This window comes from Felis catus, chromosome A3 (genome assembly GCF_018350175.1).
Source record: "Felis catus isolate Fca126 chromosome A3, F.catus_Fca126_mat1.0, whole genome shotgun sequence".
NCBI lineage: Eukaryota > Metazoa > Chordata > Mammalia > Carnivora > Felidae > Felis > Felis catus.
Window position 1 is genome coordinate 120,127,014 of NC_058370.1, and position 13,777 is coordinate 120,140,790.

Consider the following 13,777-nt stretch of genomic DNA (forward strand, 5'->3'; position numbering starts at 1 on the left):
CCCTGCATCCCAGGAATAAATCCCACTTGATCATGGTGAATAGTTCTTCTAATTCTCTTGATTCTTTTAATAACTCTTGCTAGTATCTTGTTGAGAATCTTTGCATCTATGTTCATCAAGGAAATTGGTCTGTAGTTCTCCTTTATAGTGGGGTCTTTGTCTGGTTTTGGAATCAAGGTAATGCTGGCTTCATAGAATGAGTTTTATCTCAGATGGGATTGTGTTTCAAAACCCCACACTTCAGAGACCCCTGTGGCTTGGACCCCCGCCGACTCTCTGGGGGAGGATCTTGCTGAGCAATGGCCGGGTGCCAGCTTGCCCAGAAAATGTTCCTGCAATCTGACAGCAGCAGAAGTTCAGAGATTATGGCAAATCACAACACACAGCTAGCATGAGGTTTCATCACACTCTGGCATCTTTGTCCCAATACCAGCAAATGTGGCTGCTCTATGGGGTCCACTAGGACCTTTGCCTGTGGGAGGCCATATGACCTCTACCAAATGCACTCCCTGCAGGGGAACCACTTCTCCCCGCATGGCACCCGTGTGACAGAGCCCGCTGCCTGCTCCTGGGGATTTGCCCTGGTTCCCCACCAGAGCACCACCAGGACTGAACTCCGGAACTTCAGACTCCGTGCTCCACTGTTTTTAGAATCCTGATGCTATTGAAAAACACTCCTTTCTTCCTGTCCGTGGTTTTGGGGAACAGATTTCTTGTTCAGTCACCTGCAGGTGTTTTTACTCTCTCTCTCTCTCTCTATCTCTTTCTCTCCAGCTACTTTCGAGGGAGTGTTTTTCTTGCACTCTCCCAATACACCATACTCTCCCCCTTTCTCTGTCCTCTGTCTGCAAAAACAGCTCCCTATGCTCCACGGCTTTTCTCTCCCCCAGTTCACCTCTCCGCATTGGGTACCTGCCAAGTTCTTTGGCTCAAGTTATGCAGATTGTTGTGTTAATCCTCAGATCAATTTCCTAGGTGTGTAAAATGGTTTGGTGCTGATCTAGCTGCATTTCAGGGATGAGACAAGCTGAGGGTCTCCATGCTACCCCTCCATCTTAACTTTAAAGTCCATAAATGATTTTTAAAGGGGGTATGCATTAGGAAAAAAGTCCTTAGGGTGCCTGGGTGGCTCAGTCGGTTAAGTGTCTGACTTTGGCTCAGGTCATGATCTCATGGTTCGTGGATTTAAGCCCTGTGTCGGGCTTTGTGTTGACAGCTCAGAGCCTGGAGTCTGCTTCAGATTCTCTCTCTCTCTCTCTCTCTCTCTCTCTCTCTCTCTCTCTCTCTCTGCCCCTCCATTGCTTGTGTTCTCTCTCATAAAATAAATAAATAAATAAATAAATAAATAAATAAATAAATAAATAATAACTTTTTTAAAGAAAAAAACTCCTCTTTCTCCTCAAGATTCAGGTTCATTAAATTGAGGGTAGAGCTTGCATATCTTATTTTCAAAGCTTCTCAGATGATTTCTATGCATACCCTTGATTAAAGTTAGTGATTTATTCACAACCTTTTTGGGTCACCTTTTCAAAGCCCATCTATAGGTACATCATCCTTTGGCTTAAAAGCTTTCCATGTTTCCCCCAATGCCATTGGTATAAATTCCAAACTTCTTAGCTTGTGGTAGAACAGGCTTCATTCACATCCTGGCCCTAATCTACTTTTCCAGAGGCATTTTCAGCTGTTCCCCTTCAAGTGCCTTTGAGTCCAGCCAAATAAGTTAAACCCACATATGCCATGTACTTTTGGGCTTCTGTGCCTTTTCCCATACCATTTCATCCATCCAGGGTACCCTTAACTTTTTTCTGTATCTGAGAAACTCCTCAGTGTTACTTCAGCCTCACTCCCATTGCCCCTCCTTTCCTCCAAGAGTAACTGCTCTTCTTTGACTTCTCAATTTTAGCTGCTTTCACTACTTTGCATTATGATGATCTGTTTACATACCTGTCTTCATCAATATGTAGTTAGGTTATTGGGATGAAGATAGCCTTACTTATCTTTTGTGAGTAGGTACCCAGGAAGAATGCTTCTTTCTTTTTGATTAAGATTTTAAAAATTCTCTCCATGTCTTCTTTTGTATCGACTACTTCTGCCTAGCAGATTGCCTTCTGTCTGTATCATCCATCTATCTCCTCAAAAAATTGGCACGTCTTATGAACAAAGAAGGAACCTCCCAAATTTGTACGAAGAGATGGTTGGCGGTCATTTGGGTATCAGGGAACTCATTAGTGTCTAAGGATGCCTTGTTGAGATCTTCATCAAAGGTAGATATAAAACATCTGGTGACATGTTCAAGGTATTCAACACGGTTTTGCATGTTAAAGAAGACCAACAAAGCTGATCTGATGAGTTGTGTCAATTCTGCCTTGTAAGTTTCTGAAACTAGTACTGTTAATGTCTACTTCACACCTGGAAGCATTTTTTCAGCTGTGTCCTACTGGACATATGAAAAAATTTTTTAAGCCAGAAGTCATTCTTGGTGTATCACATCTCCTAGGACCACATCTGAGTTGTTGGTTTTCACAGTGAATTGTGGGTCTAGTGGTAGATCCTAAGTAAAGACTCCCTTTATGTTTTCAAATTCCTCTTTCATCTTGGACTATGAACACATAGTACCTATTTCTCTGGGGAAATGTGTTGGAAGTTCACAAAGGGTATGAACTTTTGGGGGGAGTTAAGATTAGCTTCCAACTTACAATGTAGTCATTACTGTCTGGTTCTGAGTTTAGAGAAGAGGTTTTGATGTATGTGCTAAAAGATAATAATTGAGCATGGGGCCCTTTGTTTGTTGAGCATCGACTCTTGATTTTGGCTTGGGTCATGATCTCACAGTTTGTGGGATCAAACCCAGTTTGGGATTCTCTCTCTCCCTCTCCCTCTGTCCCTCCCATTTGCATTCTCTCTCTGTGTCAAAATAAATAAACATTAAAAGAATGATAATAATTGAGCATGCTATCTGCCAAGAGATAGAGATGATTGTTAACAAGTCTTGTGGCATCAGACCAAACAAAATACTACAAATCATGAAATTTTATCACATGGATCCATGTGTAAGAAATTTTTTTTTAAATTTTTTCTCTTGTCATTTTTCCTCTGAGAATGTCAGAAAGGAAATTGAATGTAGTAGTATCTTCAATATTGAAAAATACTAGGTATCTGTATTCTGAAAGCATGAACATGTCCTTATCTTATTTGGGAAATGGGTCACTAATAATAATATATTAAACGAGCAAAGCCCATTCTGTTTTCAGGACCAGAATGTTTCTGGTGCCCTCAAGGATGAAAAGCTGTGATGTTGGATTTGTTTCTTTCATAGGAATTGTCTCCTTGTTCCATTTGGACATTTAGTCCATTAGAACTAAAGTTAATCTCTGTTCATTTTTATTATTAACCTAAAATGATTGATTGATTGATTCATTGATTATAACTCAGCACAGCTACTTGGCATTAATAGGCTTGAAAGTGTGGGAGGCAGTATTGGATATCTGCCTGAAAGATAGGTGGGGAAATATATAATGTGGAATTAAATTCTAGCCTAGAAAAGCATATTTCAGTTCTGAATGTCTTACTTTGCAACTTGTCACATAAAGGGAGGAATGTGTAATAAATAAACATAGTACTGTGGCTTAAAAGTCAAGAGACCTAAATCTGTTCCCTGCAAATTACTTTAACAATTTAATTACTTTAATAATAAATTAATCCTCTCTGTTAAATGGAAAACCATTAAAAATATTTCCCAGGGTGCCTGGGTGGCTCATCGGTTGAGTGTCCAACTCTTGACTTTGGCTCAGGTCATAATCTCAGTTTGTGGGATCAAGCCGCATATCGGGCTCTGCACTGAGAGCACAGAGCCTGCTTGGGATTCTCTTCTCTCCCTCTCTCTCCCTCTCTCTCTCTCTCTCTCTCTCTCTCTGCCCCACCATGTGCTTTCTCTTGCTCTCTCTCTCTCTCGCTCACTCTCTCTCAAGAATAAATAAATAAACAAAATATTTCCCTACCCAGAAATAAAATAGGTTAAAAAAAAAAAAAAAGAGGAGTGTATAGATAGATACAGAGATAGGTAGGTAGGTAGTCCTTGGCTTAACCTGAAATTTTTCCCTTGCATTTTTGAGTGTATTGTAAAACCTGCAAAACAGTAAAGGCTCTGGTCCCTTAATATTCACCAAGACTTGCTAAGTATAACCTCTACAAAATCACTTTACATAATTAACTCAGCACTTAAATATAAGGAGAAACCAGGAGCTAGTTCCCAAGCACCTAAATATGAAAGAAGGACTTCTTTGCTTCACTTTTGGCTTTGATGGACAAATTTCTCTGAAAAGTACTTCTTTCAACTTAGGAAAGCAAGTGAGAGATTTCCCAGGAGTAATATTTAGCAATAGTCATGTGGCTCCAATGCAAGACAGTAACCCTTTGTAGCTGAGCTTGGTGGGGAGGAAAAAGAGCAAAATCATAGATTCCTTTTGGTAAGTTTGGATTCATTCTTTTAAGACTTTCTCAAAAAGGAGCACTAGATCTTGAGTCCAGAAAACCAGTGCTACAGACGAGTTATCAAATGTACTTACCTTAAAATTTAAATTTAGATTATGTTATTAAAAAAAAGGCATTCTAGGGGTACCCAGGTGGCTCAGTTGGTTAAGTGTCCAACTCTTGATCTCAGTTCAGGTCTTGATCTCAGGATTGTGAGTTCAAGCCCCACATTGGGATCCACAGTCTGCATGGAGCCTACTTAAAAAAAAAAAAAAGCATTCTGATTAGAGGATAAGTATAAAATATGGATTGATTGTTAAGATTCTAGTAAAGCATTAATAAAAGAATTTAGTACTTAACAGCCTGTTTTGGTAAAAAGTATGCAAACTAAATCCATCTTGTTCATCTGTGATCTTCCCTTTCTTGCCGATGACAAACGTGTGCTATGGCTATAGCATCTTTTGGCATCAGAGTCTCCCCATCACCTCCCAACTTGATCCTGTGTTTATGTTGGTCTGTTTTGATGGGCTTTTTCCATCATTCTTTTCTGCCCTCCCCCTGTGCCCACCTGCCAGTTTCTTGACTCTGCTGTGCTGCCTTCCTGCCCATCTCTTCTTCCATCACGGGCCCATTTTTGACACATTGTCCTTCTTTCTGTTCCTGCTTTGTCTCACTCCCCTCCTGAGGCTTGCACTGTGCTGTCACCTGATTCAGGTATGCCCAGGAAACCTAATCCTTTCCACTGCCCTCATCATCATGTCTGTCCACCCAAATCTAAGGGAAGACAGTGAACTCTAACCAAATCAGGAACAACATGCAAGTTGCCATTGTGACCCTCATAATATACCACAAACGTCAAACACCTCGTAACCCTGGAAACACCTAAGATACAAAGATACTAATTAAGTAGCAGAACTCAGTCTCTTGTGCACTAAAACTACGGAACAGAATCCGGCGAAATTACATCCCTGTCATGGTGTGTATGTGACCAGTCGCTCCTCTTGGTGCAGTGCAGCTCTGTGGTCCTTTGGCTTTGAGTGAAAGAACCCTTCTTGTTGAGTTTGCTTGGGCTGCACCTATCCATCTCCACCCTTCCTCCCTGTGAATCCTACTGTGCTTATCAGAAGCAATGATAGTTGGTTCCTTTGCCCCTATCACTCTTTCATTTGTTTCCCCGGTCCTATTGGTAATTATTAATATAATGTAAATGTCTTTCCTTTCAGTCCTCCTCGTCCTCTGGCCAACATGAACGACACCATGGTGAGCCACCTGTCCTCTGGGGTGCCCACCCCCACCAAGAGGTATGTAGGGTCTACGCCTCAGTCACTGCTCAGAGTTGGGTACGGGCCTGGCCGGGGAAGCAGAGATTCCACAGGGCAGAATTCTCCTCCTTTAACTGTCTTTTAAAATTATTTTGTGATTTTTTTTTTTCTTCTTTTTTTCCCCACTAACTCGTAAATGTAGCACCAAAGGAGTCTGCTTGTGAGTGGTGCCTGAGGTGGAAACTCTTCATTTGTGACAAGCAGTGAACATAGTGTCAAAGCAGATTTGGCACTTTGGAAAGCCTCTTCTTTAACATTAAATAATATTTTGATGATCATGAATTTCAACAATTTTGCATTTGCATTCTTTAAATGTTGAAGATCACTTCTGCTTCTTGATTAGACTGTGTGAACTGAATTAATCCCTGATAATTCTCCTAAATCAATGTGTATATGATTCATAAACATTTAAGTTGAAAAGCTTGGGTCTTTCTCTTAGTTTTACAGAGAGTCTCCTTTAGGGTCCTACAAGGAGCTAGAACTGTGTAGTCCTTTCTCTTCTTTATTTAATTTACTCTTCTCCAAAATTCTCTCAGGCAGGACTTAAAAGAACTCTATAAAATGGCTTACTTTCTGTTTGATTTAAGCTGTTCCATAATGAGAGTATTGCAGAAACTCCCTCAAGGGCACAGCCATTAAAGAATCCTTTCTAACAGTCATCACCCAAAAAAGAACAAAAAAACAAAGGCATTCCAACCAACTCCCCAAGTTCTTCCTGAAGAAAAACTTTGTGCCATATGTACTGATTGCTTTGGATTAATTCAGCTATAGAAATGTCATCTGCTTAATAATACTGTGACTTAACATATAATATATGATACTTACGATCAACTGTGTTTGTTTTCATTGGCTAAAACTCCTGGAGCACTCTTTCCCAAATTTGACTGCTGAGAAGATTCAAAAGAATCACGTGGGTCAGTTATTAAAAATACAATTTTCTGGGACCACATCAGACCCAGTGGATCCTGAGATCTTGAGAAGTTACACCTCTAACTAAGTATTCCAGGTGATTCTTATCATCAAGCAAGTTTGGGAAAGAGTCTTAGAAGGAAGCTATGGAGTAAACTGGAATAGAGGGTTTTGGGATTAAATCAGAGTGACCTGATAATGTGTTGTCCACTAGGAAACTCAAGACGACCAGGTAAGAGTCCTTGCCTACAGCCTTGTTGAGACACTACCGCTTCTTTTTTTTTTTTTTTTTTTCATGTTTATTTTTGAGAGAAACAGAGACAGAGCATGAGCAGGGGAGGGGCAGAGAGATTAGGAGACACAGAATCTGAAGCAGGCTCCAGGCTCCCAGCTATCAGCACAGAGTCTGACACGGGGCTCGAACTCACAAACTGCGAGATCGTGACCTGAGCCACCCAGGCGCCCCCCTTACCGCTTCTTTTGAGCAGATTTAAGTGGTATTCTTGACTACAGCATAGACTTGAGCCTGACTGGCTGCCTTTAAGTCCTGGCTCTCACCTGACCTTGAACAAGATTTTTATCTTCTTTTTTTAAATATATAAAATGGGGACAATGATAGTGTCTACCTTGTGGGGTTATGCGAAAATTTAAGATAATTGTTTTCACTATTTAAGAAGTAAACTGATGAGGGGTGCCTGGGTGGCTCAGTCAGTTAAGCATCTGACTTCAGCTCAGGTCATGATCTCACAGTTCTTGAGTTCAAGCCCCACATTGGGCTCTGTGCTGACAGCTCAGAGCCTGGAGTTGCTTGGGACTCTGTCTCCCTCTCTCTCTGCCCCTCCCCCACTAGTGCTCTGTCTCTGTCTGTCTCAAAAAATAAACAAACATTAAAAAAAATTAAGAACTAAACTGATGAGAGAAGAGGTGGTGAAGAAACAATAACTTATAGATGACACTCTTTTTAGCAAAGTCTAGTAGACTTGGTCCTTCCTAGAGGTGGTTATCACAGACTTTGTAGGCATTGACCAGCAGAACAAAGGCAGCCAGAGCCCTTAGCAGGCCAGAAAGGAAGACTGAGCACTATAATTTATGAAGAAGAGTAGTTGCCATATGGGAACAAGATGCTCCCATCCTAACAATTTAGTCCTTAGAATTTTAGATTTCATTTATATTCAGGATGAGATTATGATGTAACACGTGGGCATCAATTGCATAATCCGTAGGTTTGGCTTTTTGTGGCCCAAGTTACCAAACCAATGTAAATTTCCAACTAGTATTCTATTTACTTCCTTAAGGATTCATCAGTTTTTCTTTTTTCCTCCAAATGTCATTAGACGTGTGTCTCCAGAGTCTGGTGAAAGCTAGGAACCCAGCACATCATCCCAGTCATACAGAACCTTTCTCTGCTGGGGCAGAGAATCCTCAAGGAGAATAAAGCTACTCTCCAGAATTAAGAAGTTTCCTTTAGGACTCAGCATACGACATAAATCACTGAATCAGACAAGAACATGCACAGTAATAAAAATGCAGGAAAAATGTAAGAGCTACAGTTTCTGTAAGAGCTACAGTTTCTGCCTTTTCAGGAGGCAGTGCATATGAAAGTAGTGATAGCTCCAAGGGTCAAAAATACTATGTGAGTCCAAATAGAAGATGCTCACAAATGTAAGAGTGACTTTTTAAAGAAGAAAAACTTATCAATGGCAAAGATGCTGGCTGTCACATGAGATGCTGTGAATTATGTTCCTGAGAGGGTCCACTGTAGGGATTTGCTCTATATAATATTCTTCTAGTATTCCTATATTGAAATTTCTATAATTGGAAAGAAATTTCATCTTTGCTTTAGACTAAATAGTTCCTGGAAATTTGCTTTCTTTAAAAAAAACCAGAAGAGGGACGCCTAGGTGGCTCAGTCAGTTGAGCGTCCGACTTTGGCTCAGGTCGTGATCTCACAGATAGTGAGTTTGAGCCTTGCGTCGGGCTCTGTGCTGACAGCTCAGAGCCTGGAGCCTGCTTCGGATTCTGTGTCTCCCTCTCTCTCTGCCCCTTCCCCGCTCATGCTCTGTCTCTCTCTCTCTCAAAAATAAATAAACATTAAAAAATTAAATAAAATAACAAGAACAATGTACTTAAAAACAAACAACAAAAAACTTTCAAAACTTTAAAACAGAGGCTTAAAGTCTCCCCCTTCTACTGGATTTCCTCCAAGGCTTGCTTCTGTCCCTCTTTTTCCCCAGGGTTCAGAATGTGAATGGTGGTATTAGTCTCTGGACTAAGGTACTGTATTATTTTATTTATTCATTCATTTTTATTTTGAGAGAGAGAGAGAGTGAGTGAGCCGGGGGGCGGGGCAAAGAGAAAGGGAGAGAGAGAATACCAAGCAGACCCTGCACTTCCAGCACAAAGCCTGACACGGGCCCAGACCCATGAACAATGAGATCATGACCTGAGCCGAAACCAAGAGTCGGATGCTTAACCAACTGAGCCACCCAGGCACCCACTGTTATACTGTTTTAAATCATAACATATATTCAGACCAATTCGAAAATTATGCCAATATTTTCTAATGTCTTCTAAAGCCTTAGCGTTATTTATGAATATTTAAACTTTTACAATTCTGTGGGCAGTTCATATAACTATGGCAGTAACAAAAACTTCCAATATGACACTTTTTGCTTTGTGCATTCAGTTGGTATATTAGTATTAACTCTTTTAACTTCGTGTATTAAAATTTAACTTAAAATGCACAAACCCAATTAAGCAAGATGAAAAGGTTGTAAACGAACTGCTCTATAGCATTGTGCTCGTAGTTAGTACCAGGTAGATCTTATGGTATGTGTTCTTACTATAGTTAAAAAAACAAAAAGGAAAACAAAAAGAGACAAACCCACAAAGACAAAGGCAAAAGCAGAAAGCAAAGGCAGAAGTGTCCACGGATCACAAAAGCAACTTAAAAGCCGTCGGGATGTCTATCTGTGGCTTCTCCATCTCTTGGTTACTCACAGAATGCCATCTTCATTCCCTACTGCTGCGAAACACCTACTTCTCAATACCGCCGATGGCTTCAGATGCACAGCCACGGCGTTGGCACTCAAGAAGTTATGCTTTTTCTCCCTTCGATTAGAAAACTCCAAGGAAGGGTTCTTAACTGTCCTGGATTGGATTACTGCCCACCCTTGTGTATGTGGTAGGCCACACCCATTAAACCTACATCATCAAAACAGGAGGGAGTGTGTCCCCAAAAGATGGTCATACTGTCAAGAACAGAAGAGAGAGATCGTGGGAAGGACAAATAACAGAGGCTGTTGGCAGACCACCGTTTTGCTACCGAGCACACAAATGTGTGCAAAAGTATATACATACACACACCTTCTCATACAGGTTTCCTCTCCTAGGGTTTTCCTTCCCATAATGTAGCATTCCACGTACAACTGCAAATGGGTGCATGCCTCTCCCAGGAGTCTGTCCACGTGCTGTAACAGCCCTGGACCCTGGTTACATAGATTATGTCCATTCACCCAGGTCAGGTCTAGGTGTGTCTTTCTATGACTCCTTAGCCCCTCCTGCCCTGAAGCAAATGATAAGTTGTAAGCACTTTGCACCCAGTCCACAAAGGTAGAGATCAGAAAGTAGGAGAATTGTAATTCAGACAGCGGGAAAAGAGAGGTGACGGAAAACATGGCATATTAAGCCACATCTGCTGTGTTTCCTTGTGAAACACCACCAAAAGGACAGTGTTGGGATTATTTTGAGTAAAAACCCACAAGAAGAAAGAAAAATGAAAGAGGAGACCATACCAACAAGAATTTGGAAGCAGCAAAGCAGGTGGGTGAGTGGAAAGAGATTTTACAGACTGGAGAAGACTACAGCATAAGCGGATGGGGAGAGGAGCCCAGAAGAAGGCCCGCTCCAGGAATTAGAAGGCAAAGGGAGGATGCAGAACGTTTAGCTGGTAGTCTGTACAGGAAGCGCTTTGAACCACAGACTATCCACATGACTGGGTAATTGTCCCTACCCCGCTCTGCCAAAGAGTTGAGGTTTATATTTGGGGTTTTTGGAACAATACAGCCCCCAGGAGATCCTAATTGTCTTCATTATCTCACCCTTGGTGGGCTGAAGCAACTGGCTTCCAGACAACCCATCTCCCTTCCTTCGTTCTGAAGACTTCGGGAAATCACTGTTCCATCCTGTTATTCCTCTCCGGTGCCTGGAACTCCAGCCATCAGGGGCACAAGATCGAAGCCCCACGATCCTTAAGATCACAGTTGAACCAGTTGCTTTTCTTAGTGGCCACGTAGCAAAGATAGATGTGTCCCCTCCCTGGGATGGAGTGTTGCTGCCATCCATTCCTCAACCCGACTCAGCTAGTTCCACTCAGTGTTACTCCCCACTTCTAGTATCAGTTTCTATTTTAGTCAGAACCCTTGGCTATAAGTGACAGAAGCTCAGTTTGGATGAGCTTAGGGAAAACAAGAAGATTTTTTTGTTTTTGTAGCCAAACTGGGGGAAGAAAAGCAGGGCTGTATGTGGCTGGGCCTCAGGGATGACCAGAGCCAGGGGGGCTATAACTCACTTAGGTGTTTCCCTGTCTCCCTCTGCTACCCTCATGCTCCTTGCTCCTCCCTGTTGTATGTCAGCTGATTCTTCCCTATAATAGTTACCTTTCACACAGCAGGGAATATATCCGTGAGACCTGTGTGTTCATATTTCATAACCTCAACCCTATAGCGATTGCCTTTCTCTTAGTTCCGACTTGGAAACTCCCAGTGAGAGTTCTTTTTGGTCCATCTTGGATCATGTTACCCATCCAGGGGTTTTCTGTTTGGTGGCCCTACCTAGATTACCACGGTTGAATGGGTAGGGGTCGGTTTTCCAAAGAAGGGGGTCTGCTGTCTGTGGAGAAGGTAAGGGTGCTGAAGAGACATTAGCTATAGACTTCTTTTTTGGGTGATTTCTGAAAAAAAAATTGCATACCTAAGTAGATTATATCACTCGCGCATTAGCATAGATTTGTTTCAGGAGGCCCTTTTTACCCCCCTACCACCTCATTTTTATTTTCCTCAAATATTAAACAGTGCTTTCTAGTCTGTTTGGTTTATAAAGATGTATTGTGTGCCACCATCTTTGGGTAGCAACACGTAGCTATTAGAGCCACTAATTCTAAGAAGTTACCAATTACTAGGAATCATAAGTAAAGGCACGATTTTATCAGTCAAAAAATTTTAACTTAACACATACTTCACAAGAAGGAGAAGTATTTTTTAAAGGCCAGAAAATGCCATATTCTATATTATTTCTGAGCTGAAGACACATGACCAAGTTAAGAGATGCGTTGCACTATAATAGTATTACAATGGCTTTCTGAGTGGGTGCCAAGGTAAAGGTTTTATCTTGTTATCTACAGAATACTGAAGAATGACAGAAGCCACAATCTGTTGTTTTTTAGACTGAGAACAACAGAAATATTGGCAAAACGAAGAAAGGAGGCAAACTGAAATTGGTCAAGCCAGAAATTATCCATTTGTGGACTCAGGCTATTGGTGCTCTTCCCTCCTGTGAAATGAGAGTGAGTTTGGTTGAAAAGCAAGAATTAATGAGGGTTTAAGCACGATCATGAAACAACTTAGCTTGCATGAATTCTTCATGAGAATCTGAGACAACACAAGAATTACTTTTTTCTCCAATCTATTTTTGAGAGACAGAAAAGCAGAGTAATTGAAAATTAACACATAATTTTATGTGACTGCAGGGTCCTCAGTGTTGGCAGATTTCCAAAGTCCATCTGATGGCCCAGGCAATCAGCCAGGTTTTAGCTGCCTCTGGGTTGGGATTAAATTCCATTTCCATTCAAGCATTTAAGGTAAACCCTTCAGCAGTTCTAACTCAGGTTAGTACAAACAGAAAGCTTGAGTATTTCCAAGTCCATACTTTAAAGCTTAAGGTTGGAAAATTGAAGCTTACAGAAGCACAGTAACTCCTCTCCTTGCACTGAAGTAATAGTTACCTCCTCTCATTGGACTGAAGCTGGAGGTCCCCAACCTGAGCAAGAATTACATCCATTATGGACTGTCAGCAGAACAGAGGGGAAGAAGGAACAGGTCTGGGGAGAAAAACTGTTGAGTTCAGCATTGCGTGTTCAGACTGAGATGCCTGAGGGATCCTGAGAGTGATCCACAGAGTGATCCAAACTCTGTGGAGTTTGGATGTGGGGGGCCAAGGAAGGGAATAGATGATTCTCCTCTAGGTTCCTTTCTGGCTTACGGTACTTATGGTCGAAACACGGGAGGAAGATTTGGGCAGGAAGATAGCAAGATTATGTTGAATTAGAAGTGCCTGTGGGACACAGAGGAACCAGACCATAGCATGAGTTCTTGTCATCCAGATTCTTCCAGCTACCTCACATTCACACTAGCAAAGGGCAGGCACATACTCAGATCCAACAAATGTACAGAACCCCCCCCCCACACACACACACACACACAATTTTACACATTTTTCACATTTGGAGGCTGTTAACTTGAGTATCTTGACCATATCTGCTCTTAAGAAGCTGACTCAATGCAGGGCACCTGGGTGGCTCAGTTGGTTAGCATCCAACTTTGGCTCAGGTCATGATCTCACTGTTGGTGGGTTCGAGCCCCACGTCAGGCTGTGTGCTGACAGCTCAGAGCCTGGAACCTGCTTCAGATTCTGTGTCTTCCTCTCTCTCTGCCCCTTCCCTGCTTGCTTGCACTCTCTCTCTCAAAAATAAATAAGCATTAAAAAAAAAAAAGCTGACTCCATGCGGTATGCTGCTTTGTAGTGAAAGGGGTGTGCCAAAGGCTTGCACTTATAATGGAAATTCCTATAGCAATGCTGAAATTCCTATGGTGATCCAGTTTAACCATGGCTCTTCACTCCTTCTAACATCAAACTATTACAATATTTTAACTTAGCCGTAGTAAAGCAGATATTTAAAACAAATCAGTGCTGTGGTATAAATTCCTACTTTTTTCATGGATCTTACTAGGAAATCTCCAGTCTACTCCCCACCTCACCCCCAATCTAGTCCTTTCTTTGTTCCCAGACATTTTACTGAA

At 41.6% G+C, this 13,777-nt stretch overlaps 1 protein-coding gene across 23 annotated transcripts in view; it reads left to right on the forward strand.

Annotated features, from left to right (window-relative positions):
* DTNB (dystrobrevin beta) overlaps nucleotides 1-13,777 on the forward strand; it is a 214,652-nt gene that overhangs the window by 131,867 nt on the left and 69,008 nt on the right. For 10 of the 23 annotated variants that reach the window (XM_045054839.1, XM_045054840.1, XM_045054842.1 and 7 more), the window contains exons 9-11: nucleotides 5,694-5,771; nucleotides 8,936-8,975; nucleotides 12,145-12,264. In XM_045054839.1, the coding sequence (XP_044910774.1) occupies nucleotides 5,694-5,771; nucleotides 8,936-8,975; nucleotides 12,145-12,264 (238 nt within the window). Of the gene's footprint in view, nucleotides 1-5,693; nucleotides 5,772-5,934; nucleotides 6,081-8,035; nucleotides 8,557-8,935; nucleotides 8,976-12,144; nucleotides 12,265-13,777 lie in introns of those variants that run through there. The other 13 variants (XM_045054854.1, XM_019827822.2, XM_045054845.1 and 10 more) reach the window with 4 other exon arrangements.